Genomic DNA, 24,060 nt, shown 5'->3' with positions numbered 1-24,060 from the left:
TCATCATCATTAGTCATTAGGTACATGCACATTCAAACCACAAGAACACCCTTATATGCCTTTATTAAGATGGCTTAAATTAAACAGATCACATGTTGGCAAGGATGTAGAAACAAGTGGAATTCTCATTCATACAGTGCTCTTGAGAATATAAAATTGTAAAATCAGCGTTCTATTTCAGTTACTCACTAGCCTCATTTCCATGACCTCAGCTTTTATACTAAACTTGCACTAAGCACAGTGCCTCTATTGTTGGAAGCATTCATTCTTTGAGAAATTTATTCTAAATTTTTATGGTAATTTTTCTGGCTATCTAAACTAAAGTGTTATTTTTTTGCACCTGTAGTGAATCACTGAATATTCTGTTCAACAGAGTCTATTGTTATTAATCTGTTACTGTATTTGTAATATAAGATTGCATAGTTTTATAGCTTTTATACCATGACGTTTAAGAGCTTTCTTGTAAGTAATGAGAAAATTACTGATGTAAATGTGCCTTTTTACAAAACTACCTTTAAAACCTCTCTTATAGCTTTGGTTTAGATCATTTGATTTTATTCTCTCCAAAACTAAGTAGAATATAGTTCTTAAAATCATACAAGTATTTCATAATGGTCAGGTACAGTTTTAAGCACTTTTATAATTGAAGATATGTAAATGCTTCTTTATTTCTACCTTCCTCACAAAAGTCATGTATATAGCTCTTCACTGTTAGAACTAAAAAGGCATATTGGAATAAATTCCAATTCTTTTGACCTTCCCACAAAGATTGCTAATCAGTTAGTCTCTTTGAGTACACAGTCATGGAGAGAATTTACTATTTTTCTTGTTTACCTAATAAGACCTTAAAGAAATTAGTTGCCCAGAGAAATTTGTTTCTGTCTAATACAAGGAAATGTTCTAAGCCTCTTTGAACTGAGTGGTCTGTCTTTGGTTATTAGTTTTTCAGCATAACAGAACCAGCACTAGAAAGTGTCCCTTGTCCTGAATACTTGCGTAAAGTTCAGAAGACTCACAGAGGATGAGTAGAAGTAGCTCTAGACAAGAACTGTGAAAAAGATGGGCCTTCTTACTTGCTATAGTTTTTGCACTCTGAACTTAGGTATATTGTGCAAAGTTTATGGATCTCAGTTTCCTTATCGATAAAATACAGGTAGTACCACTCACTTAGCCCCCCTTGAAGTATTATTATTCTTAATGTGAAGTGTTGATGTACATTGGAAACTCGATAGAAACATAAATGAAGAGTGGTGTTAGTAACCATGGTAATATGAAGTAACCTCAGATTCTTACCGCTTCTCAACCTGTTCATATGCAGATTTTTATTATCAATAACTAATAACAGAAAAAAGACATTATTACATATTTCTTAAAAATTGTACAAATATACTACATGCAACTTTATGTACAAATCTTCTCTCAAGGACATTGCCTGAGAAATACTTAATTTAGCTAGCAGTGTTTGCAAATCTGGATTTTCTCAAATTATTAATCATCACCATTATTGTCGTTGCCCTCTCAATTACTAAGTGTGCTTGTGATTATAGTTTTCCGGAATCGATCTAAAATCTTAAAACGATCAGTCCTTTAAAATGTGTAGTGAAAGAGTATCAGGCAGCGTTTTTGTTTTATTTTGTTCTTTTTAATTGAACCATAGTTGAAGCATGATGTTACACTAGTTTCAGGTGTATAACATAGTAATAGGATGGCTCTATATGTTATGCTGTGACCATCACAAGTGTAGCTACCATCTGTCACCATACGACTTTTTAATAGAAAAAAATTTTTTTCAAAAAATTTAACTTTCCTTTATTTCAGCTTAGAAGTAATTAGGCAAAAATTGGGAAATTATGTGTCCTACCTAATAATATTCTGTCACAGTCCCAAATTATTTGAGTGGGATAATTGTGACTAAAATCTACAGAATACTTGAGTGTCACATAAATACATAGGCCTCTTCTTAGAGATATGTGAATAATCAATGTACTATTTAAAATATTTTCAAGTCTTGGGGCGCCTGGGTGGCTCAGTCGGTTGAGCGTCCGACTTCAGCTCAGGTCATGATCTCGCCGTTCGTGAGTTCAAGCCCCGCGTCGGGCTCTGGGCTGATGGCTCAGAGCCTGGAGCCTGCTTCGGATTCTGTGTCTCCCTCTCTCTCTGCCCCTCCCCCATTCATGCTCTGTCTCTCTCTGTCCCAAAAATAAATAAACGTTAAAAAAATTTAAAAAATAAATAAATAAATAAATAAAATAAAATATTTTCAAGTCTTTAAAATCTAGCATCATATCTGAGAAATGATCACTTTCTATAAGCATTTTGTATTATACCTAACATCTTTAAGTATATATTGTTTTATCCTCATTATTGCCCAATGATTAAAGTATTATTCCCATTTCACATAAGAAAACTGGTATTCAGAAGGCTTAGGTGGTTTCTCAAGATTATGGCTAATAAACGACAGAGAATTTGCCCTGAATCTTTTGACTAAAAATTAATTTTTTATTATACTATGTCTTCTTGTTTATCAAATGGACATTTTAAACCTCAATATTATGCTATCTACAGTAAGTTGAAGCTCTTCATCAAAGATTTCTAAAGTCACTAATATATTACTTGCAGATTATCACAATAATAGAAATAAATTTCGTTTTCCCATCTTGATTCTAAAACTGCAATCATCATTTTATTCTATTTTTTTATGACTCAAGCTCAGAGAGTGAATGGATTTCTTCCCTTGGCCTCTTTTCTAGTTTCCTTTTCAGATTTATTACCTTCTTTTCCCTGCTATGAAGTTATGTGTGGTAGAGGATTGTAAAAGGAATGATTCATCTGATTGTTTCTAAGCACTTATATGTAGCATTCTGGAAGGCTCAGTGTGCAGTGGGCTGTGAGGCAAAATACCAAGCTGAGGCCTAACGGGAGGTGTCTTACTGCTCTTTTCAAAAAGCTTCGACTGCATTCCCATTAGAGTTCTTTGTCTTTCTGTGCATGAAAACTTGGTTGATGAAGAGAAATTCCTATCAGAAAGTGCATTAATAAAGGTTATGTCCATTCTTAATTTAATTGTAATTAGTAATTACATTTACTACTTGTAGTTTCCGTTGCTTAATAGTAGTATATTAACCATTTTTGGAGGTAACATTACATATTTGACTTAGAGATTTAATATTTTCCAATATAGAAATCAGACAGTGGAGATCTGACTTCTAAAAGAAATCTGAAATTAAGTGCAAATTTGAGGGATTTGCTTATATTATATACAAATATGTATGATATACAGTGCATATTCTAAGGCCCTCACTGATCGTGCTATTAAAAACGTGTTATTCCAACTTTGTACAGTATGTTTTCTGGACATATTTTTTGGAGAAAATTAGCTTGGCAAGTATCAAATTCAGTACTATTTAGTTTACTTAGAAAAGTTAGTGCCATCAAGTGGCAAAGAATGGGTATTTCTAAATTTGGTTTAAACTTGTATAACTTCTTGAACGTGCATATTTTTGGGTCTTTCCTAGAAAGCATTTTTTTTTTTTAAGTTTATTTATTTTGAGACAGAGAGAGCAGGAGAGAGGCAGAGAGAGGGAGAGAGAGAATCCCAACCAGGCTCCGCACTGCCAGCACAGAGCCCATTGTGGGGCTTGAACTCATGAACCATGAGATCATGACCCGAGCTGACCAAGAGCAGACACTTAATGACTGAGCCACTCAAGCGCCCGAAAGCATATATTTTTTAAATGAACATTTTAAAAAGTATTATAGTGAATAGTTAAAATTCAACTGCTTGTATTATAGGCTAGCCACCTTTAAAAAGTATAGTAATTAAGAAAGAATTAAGTGAATTATTCTTTATAAATAATAGTATAAATACTAATAGAATCTTTTGCAGTCTTTTGAAAAGCTTCACAAGAATCTTCAAAACTAAAAAGAGAGAGCTTCTTGTGTGAAGATAATTGAGTGTTACTCCTACATTATAATGTGATAGTAATTTTGCAAAAATAATATTCTCCTTTATCAAAGTCAATAGAAATTGACTGTAAAATACTGTGAAATGTATGCTTTAGAAAACTTTGTATTTGGTAGCTTGTAGAACTAAGTATAAAGCAATGGTATAAAAGCAAATGTCTTGCACAACAATGTGAATGTACCTAATGCCACTAAACTGCATACTTAAAAATGGTTGATATGGTAAGTTTTATGTTAGGAATATTTTATCATAATAAGTATATATATTTATGTATATAATCAGATTTAACAAAAAGAGAACCAACATAATTTGTATATATATATAATATAAATATAATATGAAATATAATGTAAATATAGTATTTATATATAATAATTTATATATATATATATATAAATATCTTACTGTGGCTGTGAACAAAGTCCTAAATCCATGATATTAATAAAACTAGTTTGCAGTGAAAAGAAAAGAATGTATGTGATGATTATGAAAAAAGTTTTCTCAGCAAACAAAAGCAAAATCCTCTTCTTTTTTTTTGTATCTTGTGATTTTCCTGTTAGATTTTTATTTTATGTCTCAATAATCAGTTTTGAGGTTTTCCTCAGGCAGCAAATAGGATAAGTTCTATTATTCAAGCCATTTAAAATGTTTCCTGTCTCCTTTTATTGAAGCGTCAGAAAATTTTTACTGAAAGAACCAGATAATAAATATTTTAGGCTAGGGACGCCTGGGTGGCTCAGTCAGTTGAGCGTCCGACTTCGGCTCAAGTCATGATCTCACGGTTCTTGGGTTCAAGTCCCGCATCAGGCTCTGTGCTGACAGTTTAAAGCCTGGAGCCTGCTTTGGATTCTGTGTCTCCCTCTCTCTGTGTCCCTCCCATGCTCATTCTCTGTCCCTCTCTGTCTCTGAAACATAAATAAACATTAAAAAAAATTTAGTAAAAAAAAATCTTTTAGGCTTTGAGCCAGAAGGTCTGTTGCAACCTCTCAGCTCTACTGTTGTAATGCAAACGCTGCTATGCTGCTACAGACTGTACATAAACAAATGAGCATGACTGAGTTCCGATACCCTACAAAAATGCAGAGGGTTAGATATGACCTATGGGCCTGTACTTTACTTGATACTTTTAAGTTACTTTATTTGAGTGAGTTGCTACTTATGAATAATAATTTAAAAAATCATTAATTTCAGACTGATTGAGATTCATGTGACCAGAAATGGAAAGAATCCCTAAGTTTTGGAAATGTGGTTTTTCATTGCAAATCATTTGGCCACCAAGAAGAACAATACCTATTAAGAAGAATATATGATTTATCTGAGAATTATGTGCAGGTTGATCATAGTGTTTTGAATATTTATAAATTTATCCTTAATTTCAAACATCAAAATGACTACTAATTGGCACCCTTTAACTTTAGTAAGAGGAAAATCATTTGTCTAAATTGAAAGTTAATTTAGTTTGTTTTTCAGTATAATTTTAAAACATAAATATTTCTGATTGGTGTTCTCTGCAATGGAGTGAACAAGAGCAGCTATCGTCAGCTTTTTTATTGGGATGTTCATATTAAGTGAAGTTTCTTTTCTTTAAAAAGTAGTGAGTTTTAATCATTGTTACATTTTTATAGTAGATCTTTTCAGATACTAGATAACCAGATCACATTGGGAGCGAAATAGATGACTTTCTTGTGCTTTAAATCACCTTAATTCATCAGGTGAGTATGCCGTGGCAGCAGAACTGTACAGAGAAGTGTTGCGTTCATCTGAGGAACACAAAGGAAAGCTCAAAACCGATTCACTCCAAGTGAGTAAAAACTAAACAATTTCAAGTATATCATCCATTTGTTTTTTACAAAATAATTTTTCGGAATATTTAAGAAGATAAAGGGTAACAAAATGGATGGACTGAGCCATAATCTCTGAGGATGAAGTTTTGGATTCAGTGCTTTCAACAATAAGCACTCAAGGTGATTTGTAGATAGATGAAAGTTTGAAAATCACTACTGTTCCGTATGTTCAGGCCATTATTGGCACAAGGCTGACTAGATAAATCTAACCAACATTAGAAAAACAGGTTAAAGTATTTGTGCTTAAAAGAACGGGGTGAGGTTTATCACTTTTGCATATAAATGTTAACACAGTGGCATAGTTTTGACTGAAAGAAGAAAAATGCTGTAAACTAAGCAGTGGAACTTAGTAATAAAACCTTCCCACTGATCTTCTGATTTAATTTTTAGAGGTTTTTTAGGAAGAGTTGAATATTTGAATTTCAACATTTATTTAAATTTTGAATCTCTTCCCTTTCTTATTTCTGTCCAGTGGGTCATATAGACAAGGCTCTCTAGCTAAATGGTAAATAAGGACTACTTTTATTAGTCTTAGTAAGTTTAGATTTGAGTCCCTAATGGGACTTCTTTATCATTCAGAATCTAGACCTTGGGACCCACATGTTCACATGTGCCTCAGTATTAGGAAGAGTTTGGGGGGAAAGAGGAGAAAATTAAATACAAGCCTTCTGTATGGATAAGGATTATAGAATTCAGACCTTGGGTCAGAAGCAAACGTGTTTGCCTCGTGGAAGAAGGAAGAAGTACAAAGAGAACATGCTCCTGAATAAAGGAAATAAAAGTAGAAAAGTGGGCAAGAAGACAGTTAAGTCCAGTGTGCCTGATGGTTCAAGAGTGAAGAGTAATCAGTCAGCCTGTTTCTTCCTTTTGGTCTTAATAATCCCATCTACTGGGAAACCGTGGCCCACTGAATGTTTTGCTCTATTCAGTCAGATTAGCCACTCTGCTCCCTTGGGATAAAATGTGGAAGGGGGTGGAAAGAGGTATTCTTCCCAGTCCACTCCTCCACCTTGTTCAGGAAGCAGTAGAAGTCCTCTTCCACAGACACACACAGAGAAGAGGAGCTGAGTTGCTACCACTTTGTTTCCGTAATGTTATTTACAGGTTTGTTGTTACTACTAAATCGGATAGTGTTGCTGATTGTATTATTCATGTGGCCATGCTGAAAAGACCTAAGACATTTGAAGTGACTCTTCAGAGATGAACTCTACAAAGATCTCTACCATGGCCTGTAATCTGTAGCCAGACACAATAAACCTTTATAGTCTCGAATCACTGGCACCAAGTCAGATGTTACCAGGACTCTTTCTGATAATTCTTTAGCCCTTAGCTGTCTTCCCAAGTAAAGAGTCAAGTTAACAGATAGAAATTACTTTCACTTTATTTCTTCTCACAGCCCTTGCTTGACTCCAGGGGGAGCCTTTAACCAGCTGCAAACTCAGTATCATAGTGAGAAGCCTGGTTTATACTGAATACAGAGATAAAAGATACAGTTTTCTCCTTCTTCCAATAGTCTTTACCTCCAGCTTCTCCCCTTTCCAGCCCTTCAGTTCAACAGATCTAGGTCACAGCTGTGTTTTCCTATGTATTTCATTATGATAATATCATAATATAATTGGTAGGTTCATGCAGACTCATTTCCCAGAAGAGGAGTCAAGTCTGCGCAGTCAGCCTTTCTACTTTACTGGACTTACTTGGCATAATCATATGTAGTTCCATATGTAGACATATGCACGTATAATAGAAGACATGTACCTGTATCAGACATCCTGCTAAATGCATAGGTATATTTCATAAGACTGCATATTTTTAAATGAAGAAAATTTATGCCATTATGAACTAAGACCTTTACTATGAAACTGATTTTGGTTTTCTCTGAGGAAGTTGGTGCTCAAATTGTGTTAGAGGAATCAAGTTTTCAGTGATCTGATCTTAATGTGTTAGTAATCTATATGCTGTATTAATAGTGGATTCGCCCTTTAGAGTCCACTGCATTGGCTCTCAAAATTACTGCCTTTTGTGTGTTTGTAGAGACTTCATGCTACCCATAACTTGATGGAATTGTTGGTAGCCAAGCATCCAGGAATACCTCCTACCTTACGAGATGGCAGACTTGAAGAAGAGGTAATTAATTTTTTATTCAGTCTATAAAAGAATTTTTTTCAGACTTTATCCATCTCAACATTTATCCATCTCATGTAATGTTAATAATCCATCTCATTAACATTTTCTAGGGCATACCACATCTAAATAAAAGTAATGATATTTTTTTTCTGCTGCTTTTATGTTCCAAATTTTGCCTCGGTTGGTAGAGAATTGCATAGAGATTTTGGATGGTAGACAGTTGCAGTACTCCGTATTATGTTGTTTCTCTTGTAATCCACTTGCAGTTATATGGTAACTGCTTTTGTAGATAAGGTTGCTGGTAGCCAGCAGCACATGGAAAGCAAAAGGGAAGAAGGAAGGAAAGGAAGGAAGACGTTGTTGATCTCGTGACAGATCTGCAAAAGATGTGGTTTAGTAAAAATAAAAAGCTTTGCACTTCCTCCACCTTTCTGTGTATTACCTAGGCATAAATAAATTCAATATTTCGGTGGTGTTTCTTGTGTGCTCTCAAAGAAGTTACTTCTGTAGTGAGTCTTGCTTCATTGGAAAGAATGGTACAGATTATTTCACTGTAAATTGTTAATGAGCCTGATATGCTAGTGGCCCCATGGATTTTTACCTTTTTAAAAGTCAGAGACAGCAAAGCTAAAATCAAAAGAGTAGTAGATACTTTTGAAATGAATTGAACCTGTAAGTGGGACCTTTTTTATTTGAATTAAAATACAAAGTGAGATTGTAGAAGTGTGTACAGGCCTTTCTTGATGTTAGATGGCAAATCTAAGTGTTGGAGATTTTGGAGTGAAATCTTCTTCCCTGTGTAGGCGTCTCACCTTACATACATCAGGAATTCTTTGCTTAAATGCCTTCAGCGACAGGAAGCTCTGGGAGGCCGTCGAGTCTGTTGGTAGATAGCTGTGATGATCAAATAATTATAGCCAAGGAATTTTAACAGAAATTAATTGGAAGGTTGTGACAGGAACAAGAAAAATGCATCATGAGAGAAGGAAGAAGAAAAGCGTATCGCACTGTATAGATATATTTCCAAGGAGACCATAGTATCAGTTTTGCCTGACTCCTATAGAATGTGAAACCACAGATCCAAGAAATTATCTACTTCAACCTCCAGCTCTTGCAAATGAAATAACAGAAGCCCAGGGAAGTGGCTAATCCAAAGACATGTATCTGTTCAGTGGAACCTCATGAAATTGCCATCTTTGTAAGTCCAAAGGTCTAGTGTTGACAACTTCACATGGCTCAACCCACTTCTAAGTGGAAACGTTTGGATTTCCTGTTCAGTAGTCTTTCTGGTTTTCCTCCCACTATCCCATATCACCTTTGATCCCCTCTCTTTTTTCATAAAGTAGTTTCAAGAACCAGTTAAATATTTCAGTTAAATGGAAGAGAGTAGAGAACTGTATAAGTTTCCTAGTGGGAATTAATAAGGGCAAAATTTTTCAGTATTTCTTTTGCTTGCAAGTAATGTGATCCTTCTTACCTGGGAAAGTTGAAAGGGGAAGAATTTGTAAATCCTTTTGTATTAGTCAGCTAGGGCTGCCTTAACAAAATACCACAGGCTAGGTGGCTTAAACAAGAAGAATTTATTTCTCACCCTTGTGGAGGCTGTGAGTCCAAGACCAAAGCGTCAGCAGCAGTGGTTTCTCCTGAGGCCCCTCTCCTCAGCTTGCAGATGGCTGCCTTCATTTGTGTCCTCACATGACATGTCCTGTGTGTGCTTGCATCCGTGATGTCTCTCCTTTTTTTCTTCTTTTTTCTTAAGGACACTAGTCATATTGGATTAGGACTCTACCTTTATGATCTCATTTAACTGCATTTACTAATTTAATTACCTCCGTAAAGGGCCCTGTCTTCAATTTGGGGGTTAAGGCTTCACCGTATGGTTTTTGAGGGAACACAGTTTAGTCCATAACGCCTATGTTACTGTATATTCTCAAGTGTTATTTCTAAGCTGAAGTAATTCCAAGAAATTGGAATAAGTAAGTCAGACAAATTCTAAAATGTTGTTTTGTCTCATTTTGAACTACTACTGTTCTTCCCATTCCCCCCCCCCCCCCGCTTTTTTTTTCTGGTTAAAAACTTAGATAGAAATTTGGGAAGCAGACCTTGGGATTTCTTAAATTTTGTGACTTACAGGTAGATGTGATCTCTTTCATATATATCCTAGGAATTACTAGCATGGTTTTTATGTCCTTGACAGCATACTTGGAAGTTTTGTGCTTAAACTGTGTTAAGTAACTTTACATATATAAAATAACCACGTTGTTCTTGCAGCATTATACTGAATTCTTTTCTAGGCCTGGAATGAAAGTTTATATTTGTTTCCTGATTCAACACAGGCCAAACAGCTGCGAGAGCATTACATGAGCAAGTGTAACACGGAAGTTGCAGAAGCACAGCAGGCTGTGCAGCCGGTGCAGCAGACCGTCCGGGAGCTCCAGAGAAAGGTGCGTCCCCAGAAGGCCTCCCCTTACCTGTGCTTGTCTCCGGGAGCGTTTCGGGTTGTGTCTTGCTTTGGAGAAGAACTTGAACTTTCTTATTCATCTTGGAATTCTTAGCACCTAGGATGATGCCTATCCCATAATAAACATATGTTTGCTGTTAGCAGTGTTTGTTGATTGAGTAGATGCGTAGAGTCTACGGCCATACCACCCTGAACGCGCCCGATCTCGTCTGATCTCGGAAGCTAAGCAGGGTCCGGCCTGGTTAGTACTCGGATGGGAGCAGATGCGTAGATAAATCATCCATTTGGAAGTTGTTCTCTTTCATTTTTTTTTTAAGCTCTGATGGGTTTTCTCTTATCTGGTGAGATAACAAGTTGTCTTTTGAAGAAAGTAAAGACTTGCCTCACCTCCTTCTGATCTTAGTGTGTATATTTACAAAATCTTTTCTTTTAAGATGTCAGAACATTAGAAACATGGGTATTTTTCTTATGGAACACGTGCCACTTGTCATTTCTAAATTTTTTTTTTTTTTTAATTTATTTTTGGGACAGAGAGAGACAGAGCGTGAACGGGGGAGGGGCAGAGAGAGAGGGAGACACAGAATCGGAAACAGGCTCCAGGCTCCGAGCCATCAGCCCAGAGCCTGACGCGGGGCTCGAACTCACGGACCGCGAGATCGTGACCTGGCTGAAGTCGGACGCTTAACCGACTGCGCCACCCAGGCGCCCCTAAATTTTTTTATGAAATCAGTAGCAAACCTGAAGAGGAGTCTACACAGAACACACAGTCTTTTTTATTCTAACCAGTTACTCCACATTTTATTCTTCCTAGTGCATTAATTATTTAGTATTCAGGCATATAATTTTGCCAGTTATCGGAGTATTATGGAGTAGAATCTAGTTCAGTTGGTTGAGGATTAGCAGGATGTCTTTATTATGCTGAGAAAGAGACCTGCCACCTTTTCAAATATATACAGTGAATGCTGAGTTTTCATTTTGATAATGTATTTTGTTAGCACAACTTTGTTACACAAGTATATATACAGTAAGTTCTCATTTATCCACAGTAGTCAGGAAACAGGTGGGTATTCTCTTTATGTATGCAAAGGTAGTACACACCCATTATATATAGAGTATACAGTCTATATATATTTCCTTATAATTCCTTGGAAAGTAGCATGCTATTGTTTCCTTTGATTTTTTTCACAGCACCTTTCCCAGTGATAGAAACATAGTGAGTAATGGGACGCCTGGGTGACTCAGTCGGTTAAGCGTCCGACTTGGGTTCAGGTCATGATCTCACGGTTTGTGGGTGCAAGCCCCACATCAGGCTCTTTGCTAACAGCTCAGAGCCTGGAGCCTGCTTCAGATTCTGTGTCTCTCTTGCTCTCGCTCTCTGCCCCTCCCCCACTAGTGCTCTGTCTCTGCCTTTCCAAAATAAATAAACGTTAAAAAAAATTTTTAAAAAACAAAAACATAGTACTGAAAAAACATGAACCGATCAGCTGTTGTCTTTTTTACAGATTTATTCAAATTCTCCTTGGTGGCTGAATGTGATCCACAGAGCAATAGAATTCTCTATTGACGAGGAACTTGTTCAGCGAGTGCGAAATGAAATAACCAGCCACTACAAGCAACAAACTGGGAAGCTTTCTATGTCAGAGAAGTAAGGAAATAGTACAGAATAGAATAACTTTATGAGTAGTGACCCCAAATATTCAGATCATTTGATGTTAAGAGGTGCAATTAAATATCAGAACATACTGTGGTTACGAACATCTGGATTTTACATATTGTTAAGAGTAGATTTCAAACTAAAACGTTAGATATAAGTCTGAAAAAGGAAACCTGTTTTCTATATATGAGTCATCTTAAAATATTCCCCTTTTAGTGCTTTTTTTTTTTTTTTTAATATACTTAAAGTATATTCTTTGTATCTTCATTGGACACACCCAAAGCCAACTCTAAGCAAAGTCTTGAAATAGACTTTGTTTTGGAGAATTGAGGTAAGGCATTCATGCTTCCACTGTGTAACTCAGCCCCAGAGACTAATAACCATCATAGCACCAGAGGGGCCCAGGTTTTGTGTTCTAGAGTTTCCTGCGGTCTCCCCCATCTTTCTCTCTTCTCATCAACGCTCACCATTCTTCAGAGTCTTTGTAGGTAAGTTGGATTATTGCTCTTGATGTAGAAATGGTGAATAATTCTTTCCAAAGACCAAAGTTATTATTTTTTTTTTTTTTTTTCAAAAATAATTCAGTGGTTTAACCCAAAGGAATGTCATTCTAATGTGAGGAATTGAGATGTTGTGGCAGGACTGTTGATTCTAGGGAGGGGAAAGAGAGAGGATCTTTTATTGCTTCTCAGATCATATCCCAGTATAAGGTCAGCCTTGGGATTAGTGTTAGTTTTCAGCATAAGAATATCTTTAAAACATTTTAAAGTGTTTTCTTTTACTCTTTTAAAAGCCCTTCCAAATGTCTACTACATTTTCCACGTGCCATTACTAATTCAGAGGTATAGTCATCCTCCTTTTCACCATACAGAACTTGAAGGCTTCGTTTCTGAGATATATGCAGGACATTATACTCTTTAGTGCACTTCATTTTTCTCTCTTAAACCCAAGAGTCACCATTCCAGGATAAGTTGTCATTTAAGTCGTGATTCATTTTATCCAGTTTTAGAGCTGTATGCTAATGTGTTCTGCCAGCGTTGTGGAATTAGCTGATAAGAAAATATTAAAATTATTTTGAAGGTTTTTTTCTTAAATCACATAGAAACTATTTAAAAGTTGCAAATTCTTGTATATGTGAACATAGTCCTGTTAAAAGTAGGTCCCAGGGCTGTAATGGGACCTATAGGTAATGTAAAACATACCATTTATTACACATTTTTCTCAGAAACATTAGATGTCAATAGAAAGTAAGAAAACACTTCCAAATGTGTAACTTATACTGTATGCTAACTATACTGGAAATAAAATTAAAAAATTTTTAAATGTATAACTTACATTACCTCTAGGTAAGTTAATATTTTCTATATTAAATATACATTCAAAGATTATTTTAGCACTGCTGCTGTGTTTTTCAGTGAGATCAGAGTCTCAGAAGCCAAATTATCCATGTTTGTTTCTTAACACTTCTTAGGAAAGGAAAATTTTAGTGATTAAGAGCACAGGTGGATTCTTGAGTCAGGGTGCCTGTGTTCATATCCCAACTCCCCCACGTACTAGCTCTGTGACCTTGGGAAAGTTATTTAAGCTCTTTGTGCCTTAGTTTCCTCATCTATAAAACCACACAGCATAATCGTGAGGATTAGTAAATTAATATCTGCAAGGTGCTTGCATACTTAAAACAGTGCATACCATTTAGTATAATGTTATTATTATGTGTTCTTTTTAACTTAAAGGATTTACGAGAGAGAATATTGCTAACACTGTTAAATGCTGATCTGTGATCATTTTTTAGTCCCTAGTCGCATAATTTGTGAATACTGATACCTAACCTAATTGTGTTCTTGTATCCCTGTGCAAATTCTTTTAGAAATTATTGAGCACCTGTTCTGTGTCTATTACATATTTTTTAAAAATTTTTTTTAATTTTGTTTTTAACATTCATTTTTGTGAGACAGAGTGTGAGTGGGGGAGGGACAGAGAGAGAGGGAGACACAGCATCCAAAGCAGGCTCCAGGCTCTGAGCTGTCAGTACACAGCTTGATGCGAGGCTCAAACTCACAAACTCTGAGATCATGACCTGAGCTGAAGTCTGACTCTTAACCAACTGAGCCACCCAGGCGCCCCAGTATTACATATTTTTTAAAGATACGATCTAATTCTATCTTCTAAATATTATCTTAATGAGAAGACCAACCCGTGAACAATTTGAGAAATATGATTATGTGTAAAAACTTGAAGATGACAAAGGACTAATATGAATGATATTCTCAATAAACTTCATGGACAGAAAGAAATATTGATTAGTGTTGTAAAATACTGAGGAAGCCTTCAGAAAGGAGAGTGGACTCTTTTGAACAATTTGGAGAAAAGTGTCTATGGCATTTTAGGAAGGAGAAGGATATACTCTTAAGCCAACAAATCCCATTTGTATTTTCATTTTCTGATTTATTATTCTAGGCTTTCTTTCTTGTTTCATAAACCCATTCATACACACCCATACATTTCTTTCCTTAGCACATTTTACTCAGTTTATTAAAAACAGTTAAGAGCATTGTGTTTGGGTTTAACTCCTAACTGCTACATGATAACTTTTAACTTTAATTAAATCATTTTGATTCATTAGGCTTCATCCATAACATGAGCACAATAGTATCTGTTGAGATTATATAGGGAAAGAGCTTGGCAAAGTGCCTGACATCATATAGTGAATGCTTAATAAAATGTATATATATGTAAATAATATAAATATATGTGATAACATACATATATACACATATCACATATATATGTGTGTACGTATTTGTAAACTCTTTGTAGCAAGGAATAGAACTCTTGGCGGTTTTTCTTCTTTTCAATTTTTCTCTTTATTTTTCATCCTATAATTCCCTCTCCATATATAAAACAAGAATTTCAGGAGGGACATTTGTAGTAAATCAGCATTAAAAAAGAAAAAAATGTGGCAATCTTGGTCTTTCAAAGACACCTGAGCCAGAGACAGATTTTGCAGACTCTGTTTTAGGTCCTGAGGACAGGGACTATCGGAATTTTGGTATCTTTTACAGTAAATAACCCAATGTTGTTATACCTTGTCTCCTAGTAGATTGAACATACTACTAAAGTAAATTCACTCAAGGTAGGCTACGTAGAATGTTGCACAATTTCTTTGACACTTTACTTGATGATCATTTTGTGAATTTGAGGAAATTGACCCATTGTTCTTTGTTTGCCTTGTGTGGTGATGCTGGTGATGTGAATCAGGTTCCATGACTGCAGAGGTCTTCAGTTCTTACTTACAACACAAATGGAAGAGCTGAATAAATTCCAGAAGCTAGTAAGAGAGGCTGTAAAAAACCTGGAGGGACCTCCATCTCGTAATGTTATTGAATCAGCAACAATCTGCCACCTCCGACCAACCAGACTTCCTCTCAACTGGTAGGTGACAGGAGAGGTCATGCAGTGAAATGGCATCACTCCATTATGCTAGCGTTCTTCTGAGAGAAGGAACAGTGGCTCATCTAATAAAAGTTTCTTCATTTAAACTCAGACAAAAGTGGAAAGAGATGTATTATTAATGTACTTTTTAAAAAATTCTCAAGAATCACATACTGAAAACTATGTAATATTTTTTAACGTTTATTTTTGAGAGAGAGACGGGGTGGGCGGAGGGGGGCGCAGGCAGAGAGAGAGGGAGACACAGAATCTGAAGCTCGACTGCGAGATCATGACCTGAGCTAAGTCGGACTCTTAACCGACTAGGGCACCCAGGCGCTTCTGTAATTTTTTTTCTTAAATGGCCTATTTGTTGTAAAGAAAAAGTGAAATATAAAATACTAATAAGCCTCTTTTAGAAATTACCTTGTTGTTATGTTTGCAAGTATCTCTCTGATCATTTTTTTTCTTTTTCAGTTGTGTCTTTTGTAAGGCGGATGAATTGTTCACAGAGTATGAATCAAAGCTGTTTTCCCACACGTGAGTTCTCTGATTACCATCAGGAAAGTGAAACCATTATAAGACTTGGTGTTTCGATTTATAAGACTGTGTTTTCCTCATGGAACCTTCCTGTGTTTTTTTTTTTTCTTTAATTACATCAATTCAGTGAACTTTGGCATGTGATCATTTAACATGCTCAGTTTTACTTACATAAAAGTTATTTCCAGGGGCGCCTGGGTGGCTTGGTCGGTTAAGCGTCCGACTTCGGCTCAGGTCATGATCTCACGGTCTGTGAGTTCGAGCCCCGCGTCGGGCTCTGTGCTGACAGCTCAGAGCCTGGAGCCTGTTTCAGATTCTGTGTCTCCCTCTCTCTCTGCCCCTCCCCTGTTCATGCTCTGTCTCTCTCTGTCTCAAAAATAAACGTTAAAAAAAAAAATTTTTTTTTTAAAAAGTTATTTCCAAATACTCATGTCATCTAATAATGTGTAATGGAGGGACAGTTTAGAGGAGTGACAGATTCTCAAGTCCAACACATTGTAACTCAGATCCCTCCCCACTATTGTGGGCGGATTACCTCTCTAAGCCTCAGTATCCTCATTCATGAAATGATAATAAAAACAACACTTACCTCATTGAGTTGTTTATGAATATTAAATTTTAAAATGCACATAATTGCTTAGCATAGTACATGGTAGGAGTTCTATAAAAGGTTAGTTTTCAATATACTTTCTCCAACACAAATTTGAAGTTTTCATCCTGTGTCAAGGATTAAGGTACCCAGTGAATCATAATAGCTATGGTATAGCAAAATTATTCCTATTTTACAAACAGAAATTGAGAAAAGGCTAAGTTCTGGTCACCTTAAATAAACAGATCAACAGTGTACCTTGAGATCATCTTATCATTTTGTTGTGTTTGTTTTTCCATGGTTGGTGGTGGTGGTAGTTTGTGTTTTATATTATGGTAATTCTCATAGCTAGATTTTAGCCTGAACTTTATAGCCATTTTTTATGATGTCAGACTGCTGGTCAAGACACTGGACAAATTTATTATTATGCCTCCAGCGTTTTCAGAATTGCTGCAGTTTTCCAAAGACTTGAAGGCATGATCTTGTAGACATGATATTGAAAGTTATTGATGAAAAGTTACTGACCTTGCTACTCGATTGGCTCTGCCACTAGGACTTTTACCATGCTTGTTACCCACTGACAGTAGTTACTGTTGTTTTGTTCTCGTTTGTTTTCAGAGTCAAAGGCCAGACTGCAATATTTGAGGAGATGATAGAAGATGAAGAAGGACTGGTGGATGATCGAATACCCACCACCAGCCGGGGTTTGTGGGCAGTAAGTGAGACAGAGCGATCTATGAAAGCATTGCTATCATTTGCAAAATCACATAGATTTGATGTTGAATTCATTGATGAAGGAAGTACTTCAATGGATCTTTTTGAAGCATGGAAAAAGGAATATAAGGTATAGTATTTTAATATTTTTTCCAATATTAAGAATTTTTCTTCTTTATATTATTACTATTTTTCTCTCTTCAGTTTTTAAAAATCTGCTTTAGAGACTTGAGGTATCATAATTTCTCTTTCCCTAAAATGTAATGGTTGTTATGAAGAATAATAAATACAATAGTACTGAACAAATAAGGAACTTCTATATATTAAATTACTAAAAGAAAGTCATTATTAAAATGAAATTGAGGGGCGCCTGGGTAGCTCGGTCGGTTAAGCATCCGACTTCGGCTCAGGTCATGATCTCACGGTCCGTGAGTTCGAGCCCCGCGTCAGGCTCTGTGCTGGCAGCTCAGAGCCTGGAGCCTATTTCAGATTCTGTGTCTGCCTCTCTCTCTGCCTCTCCCCTGTTCATGCTCTGTCTCTCTCTGTCTCAAAAATAAATAAACGTTAAAAAAAAAAAAATTTTTTTTAATGAAATTGATATGAAGCCTTTTAATTTAGCTGTGAAAGTGTTTCATTCTTCTTAGCTTGATCTTACACTGCAATTCTGTGAAAGTAGAGTTTTGTTTGTTTTTGCTGTTTTGTTTTGCTTTTGCTCTGTGAGTAATAACCAAACACCAATAATTTTGAAGATTGAAGAACACAGTAAATATTTCTCACCCTACACCACTGGAAACCATTGCAGTTGATAAAGTAGAAAGTGACCCTTTATGTTTATATTTTGATAATTTTATCATATTACAACTTTGCTTGAAATGAGATTCCAAAATTCATTGATTTTGAATTATTCTTTATATTTGGATTTGTTATCCATTATCCTGCTTTGAAGGTGAAATCTGTGAGGAAATGAAAGAACAGTTTTATTTATAATATTATAATTCCTTTTATATATTTCTTTAAAAATCTGAAGGTCTTGACTTTTAAAGCAAGATAATAATTTCTATCCAGAAAGAGAAAATATGTGGTCTGTAGTATCATTTCATATATTTGATAAATTGGGGGATAATACCTTTATAGTTGAAATCATTGATTCATAGTAAATTGTTTCTTCTCACATTACTATTCTAAATGCAAAAGCACATTAACATAGTTAATTACAGCAAGTGATTGGAAGAAGACAGTACTCTGTACAGTATCCAGTTGCCCCTGCATTTTTCCTCTGCGCTTGTTTTGATGACCTCCTGTGTCTGTTTTCTCAGATCCTTGTGAATTTTTTCTCTGTAACACTGCAGACTGAACTCTCGTACAGCAATGCAAATTAATAAGCTACTGTTATGCACGTCAGTTGGGGTCTACCTCAAAGCATAATGTTAGTGAAGAAAGCATATGAAAGATTTTACACTGATACATTTCCATAAATTTGAGAAAAATGTATAACCAAATTATTAAGAATGCGTAGATTAGCATAGCTCCAGTGAAAAGTACAGAAGAGGGAGTCCAGTTCAGAACAGTGGTTAGTCCACTGTAGGGATGAGGGAAGAATATGTGAGGGAAGAGTGATACAGTTGGGGAGGAGCACAGAGGCTCGCCAAGGCATTGGTATTGCTCTTTCTTAAATTGGATGTTGAGTACTCAGTTGTGTATTTTAGTAGTCTCATTATCTCATATATATATATATATACACATATATATACATATACATATACGTATATATATATATATATGTACATACACACACACACACACACACATATGTATGTATATACATATATAATATATGATTTTGAAAATGTGAAATAGTTTATAATGAAAATATTTCTTAAAAAAATAAAGATTCCACCAGGCTTACAATGACCTACGAAGATCTATGGTGCCACCAAGGTATCTTTGGGTGTTCTGTTTCTAAGATTCTAAAGACACCATATTATTCTGTGGCCTATGGAGGTTATTCCGTCATATGTCCTCATCTTTAAAAATGGCCCCAAAATTGCTTGTGTCTTAGACACAATTTAACGAAAAAATGTGTATGTCTTAGACTTCACTGAAGACTTTTGATCATGGCACTTTTCGGTGGTTTTAACCAATCTTAATTATGTGCATTAAATACCACTGTCTTCTTGTTTTCTTTCAGTTGCTTCATGAATATTGGATGGCTCTAAGGAATCGTGTATCTGCTATTGATGAACTTGCAATGGCTACAGAACGACTGAGAGTGCGTCATCCTAGGGAGCCAAAGCCCAACCCACCTGTTCTTCATATCATTGAACCACATGAGGTAATTTGCAAGTAAATCACAGAAAAGAGCACAGCCAATAAGTGTCACAAAAATCCAAGGCCCATAGAAGAGAGAGTCAAGGCAGTGATCTCTTCTTTAAGAATGTGTTTAATCTCTGCTCTTAGTTTAAACCATATAAAAGTGATTGGTTTTGTAGGTTAAAATAGACAAGGAGAGAAATATCCTATCTAACATATGCGTAGAATTTACTATTTTGGTTTGTTTCTCTCCAGATCGCATATTTGTGTTTTTTTTGAGCACCTTCTGTATGTCAGAATCTTAAGGTGGTCTCAGTCAGTTTTTAGACCTGTGTCCTTGCCTCAGTTTTTTCAGAAATAGAAAAAGCTTCTGTAAGAACAATCAAAAACTTTTCTTTTGCGGGGCACCTGGGTGGTTCAGTCAGTTAAGCGTGCAGCTTCAGCTTAAGTCTTGATATCATGGTTCGTGAGTTCAAGCCACCATCAGACTTTCTGCTGTTAGCACAGAACCCGCTTCAGATCTTCGGTCTCCCTGTCTCTCTGCCCCTCCCCTGCTCACATGTGTGCAGGCATGAGCACATGCATATGCGCTTTCTCAAAAATAAATGAACATTTAAAAAAAACCTCTTTTTGCAGTTTTCCTTTGTTAATGATGAACAGATAGTAATAACGTATCTTCTAATAAATCTCTCTTTATATCCCAGGAATAAAAAATGACTCTTCCAACCTTTTCTCTCCCATATTTAAAATATAATTTCCTTTATAATTTTATTCCTTGTATGTGTTTTATCTTTTAAATCTTTTTACTTTTCTAAAGCTTGGAGACTATACTTTAGTTAAACTTAGAAATACTCATTTTTTTCTGTGTCAGCCTTTAAACCATGAATTGTAATTTTTTCCTGTGTAACCAAATTCCTCTTATTTTTATAATCTTCTGTCTGTTATTTTCTACTGGGCAAAAGAAGGACGGGGTGGCGGTGGGGATATGAGTGTGTGTGTGTGCAGGGAGAGGCTGCCTGGGTTTCATAAAATCGCTCTGACCAAAGCAGCAAATTACTTAGTTTTTCTTTATCTCATGGGTATTACTGAAAAATGGTACATAAATAGAATTTGGGTTGATTTTTATCCAACTTCAAGTTTATGGGGAAACTTCGTATTTATTGAAGTTTGTCTTTTGTAGAGCAACATATATAGAGAGAGAGATTCCCTTTTGAAATATCTAGTATCCGTTTTTGCAAATTTGAGTTTTCATATGTCAATGGATTTGCTTAAATAGGACACCCTTAAATTATTGAGGAAGAATTGTGCATGTTTAATAGAATAAAATCTTTCTAAGAGACAGTAAAGAAGTTGTTTTGTTTTGTTTTGTTTTGTTTTTAGGTAGAACAAAATCGTATAAAACTACTAAATGATAAAGCTGTTGCTACATCACAACTTCAGAAGAAACTTGGGCAGCTTCTTTACCTAACTAACTTGGAGAAGGTATTGTGTTTAAAAGATGCTACTTTTTCCCATGCTGTATACCTGTAAACCTTAGTGACTCTTTCCTTTTAATCTGTTAGTCCCACAATTAATGGTACAGCGTTTTGTTTTTAATCAGTCTTTTTTGTGTGTGTTAATTGTATCAGTCAGAACACAAGTTATATCTACACTAGCTACACAGATCACAACAGATGATATTGTGTTATACAGATTCTATAAAGGATGTGTACTGTAGAGTATAGAAGAATGTAAACAGATTGTAGTTCAAAACCTTGAATAGTGGAACTATTACAACATACCTCTAGGCAAAGATTACATTGTATAATCTCTCTCCCTCTCCTCTCTTTCTCTCTCTCTCTCTCTCTCTCTCTCTCTCTCTCTCTCTCTCTCTCTCTCTCTACCTATATATATACGTCTATATATAGATGTATATATATGTCTATATATAGATATATATATATACACACGCATTCCTTAATACATAAATAGACTTTTAATTTGTTATTTGGAATTATAAAATGTTTGGAAGGCTACTAAATCAGAAAATATAACAATGAATTATTTAATGTAATTCAAAACACATTTTCTGAGTTGTGAGCAACATACTGTGTTGGACATTGATGAATGTAATTCCATTTGATTGTGAGAATAAATAGCTTTTGACAGTACCTTCCAGAAAGAGATACAGTAGATTTTTGGATAGGACAAGTGAAGGAAAGCAGTAGACTAGAGTTGGTCCTGAAAACTGATACAAAATACATTTAAGTGGGTCTGTAAATCCCAGTGGTGATAAAATGAAAAGTTGAACATTCATTATAAGTAAAACAGCACGGTGGCTAAGAAGATAGTCTTGGGATCCAGACAGTTCAGGTTTGGTTCTTGACACCACTATTTTCTACATGTAGGTCTTTATTTAAGTTATTGACCTCTCTTTGCCCCATCGTAAAATGAGAATAATAACATTATCTTGCAGGACTTTCTTGAGGACTGTGTAAATTAATATAGGAAGAGTGCTAGAGCAGTTCCTAATTTATTAAGCACTTACTAGGTCTTTGCTATTAATATTATTATATTATTACTAATATTACTATGATGACTGCTGTTATCCTGGCAGGAGAAAAAAGATGGGAGAAAACTTAAAAGTCGGTCTCATGCAAAATGCTAGCACTAGAGAAATAACATTTGGAAAAAATTTCCTCTTATTCCTAAATGTGAGTTTTTTTAATGTTAGATTTCTACACTTTACATGTGAAAGTCAAAACAAAGAAATAGGTAATTGTTAGTTATAGGATATAAATCAGGATATCGATTTGTTGAATGTTTTTTTTTTTTAATTAAAGTTCTAAGTAAGAATATATAATCTGCCTAGAAAACCCAATTCAGCTAATAATATAAGAAAAAAACATTTAATCTGTAAGTGAAGAAAAATCAAATTAAGCTCATACCATTTCCTGCCACCAAATAGGGAAAGATTATTAAAATAACATTCCACGGGGGCACCTGGAATGGCTCAGTTGGGTAAGTGTCAGCTCTCGGTTTTGGCTCAGGTCATGATCTCATGACTCATGGGTTCAAGCCCTACATCGAGCTCTGTGCTGCCAGCACACAGCCTGCTTGAGATTCTCTGTCTCCCTTTCTCTCTGCCTGTCCCCCACTCATGCTCTTTCTCGGTCTCTCTCAAAAATAAATAAACCAAAAAAAAATCTTTAACACTCCACAGTGGTGAAAGGGCAGTGAATGGATATTTTGTGTATTACCAATGGGAATATAAATTTATACAGCCCTTTCCCGAAAATACTTGGACATATATGAACAATTTTAGATAATTCATATCTTTTGACTCAGTAATTCTTAGAACTTTTCCTGAAACAGAAATTTGGGGGGTAAATTAGATATGAGGATATTTATTGCAACATTACACTCACTCTCTCTCTCATAATAAGAAAGTTGAGAGAAAAAAATAACAAAATTAAACAAAAAATAAAACTATAAATGGAGTATAATCCCAATTATATGTGACTGTGTTTAGTTAAAGTAAATAAAAATAGTAAACTAAACAAATTTTTAAAATTTTCTGGCAGTCAGCAGGGACTTACTGAGCACCATTTGACGTATATGCATTATAGTAGGAGTTTGAGATAGAGTTGGTCCTTGACCTCAAGGAACTTAATGTGATTTGATGTAATTTGATGTAGACAGATCATAAGCACTGATCAAATAGTGATTTAATAAGATGTTAGTTAGCAAGTCAACTAAACTTGGGAAATAAAATATAAATTAATCACTTAAAGCAGAGCGGTATACATTTAAGAGCTCTGAAGAAATTTAAAGATGAACGTGTTACACTGTTAATCAGCAGTTTTCAGTATCAGGTAAAAGAAAACTGGTAAATTTCCAATAAGATTTCAAAGCATAAAGAAGGTCTCCAGTACATAAATATTGAGTCACTGTGTTGTACACCTTAAATTAATATGTGTCAGTTATCTCAGTTAAAAAAATAAGTTCAGAAGAAATTGTCTGAATACTAAGCAACCACATGATATCTTTAGTACTCTATTTTAATTTGAGGACTGCTACTTCTATATGGGAATAGCAGTGATGTCTTGCCATTACCTTAGTAACATTTTGTTTTTAAAGACAGTAGAGACCTATAGAAGCAAAAAGGTTGAGGTGAAATGACGTTCTAGGAAAAGAAGAGCTCTTTCTAGGTTAGCTGAGATTGCTGGCCATTGTCTTGCCTGAAAACATTTGCCATACCTGGGTACAGACTGAGATTAAGGTCAGTATTGCAGAGGGACTCAAACAGGAGAAAGAGAAATCAGTAGTACTTCTGATGGCCAGGTGAGTTAGTATTATATTTTGAACCTAGAGGAGCCTCAGATGCACAACAAACTTTACTCGTTTGCTAAGTGACACTTGACAGTTAGGCCTAAAGTAGAAATACACAGT

General features: G+C 35.4%; 1 protein-coding gene across 4 annotated transcripts in view; it reads left to right on the top strand.

Moving 5' to 3' along the window:
* SHPRH (SNF2 histone linker PHD RING helicase) overlaps window positions 1–24,060 on the top strand; it is a 95,150-nt gene that overhangs the window by 38,395 nt on the left and 32,695 nt on the right. For all 4 annotated transcript variants that reach the window (XM_049654485.1, XM_049654484.1, XM_049654486.1 and 1 more), the window contains 9 exons: window positions 5,677–5,765; window positions 7,840–7,932; window positions 10,269–10,376; window positions 11,896–12,038; window positions 15,306–15,479; window positions 15,954–16,016; window positions 17,224–17,449; window positions 19,508–19,651; window positions 21,010–21,111. In XM_049654485.1, the coding sequence (XP_049510442.1) occupies window positions 5,677–5,765; window positions 7,840–7,932; window positions 10,269–10,376; window positions 11,896–12,038; window positions 15,306–15,479; window positions 15,954–16,016; window positions 17,224–17,449; window positions 19,508–19,651; window positions 21,010–21,111 (1,142 nt within the window). The remainder of the gene's footprint in view (window positions 1–5,676; window positions 5,766–7,839; window positions 7,933–10,268; window positions 10,377–11,895; window positions 12,039–15,305; window positions 15,480–15,953; window positions 16,017–17,223; window positions 17,450–19,507; window positions 19,652–21,009; window positions 21,112–24,060) is intronic.

Source organism: Panthera uncia (genome assembly GCF_023721935.1).
Source record: "Panthera uncia isolate 11264 chromosome B2 unlocalized genomic scaffold, Puncia_PCG_1.0 HiC_scaffold_24, whole genome shotgun sequence".
Taxonomy (NCBI): Eukaryota; Metazoa; Chordata; class Mammalia; order Carnivora; family Felidae; genus Panthera; species Panthera uncia.
Note: the sequence above shows the minus strand (reverse complement) of the source record. Positions and strands in the feature narration are given on the sequence as shown.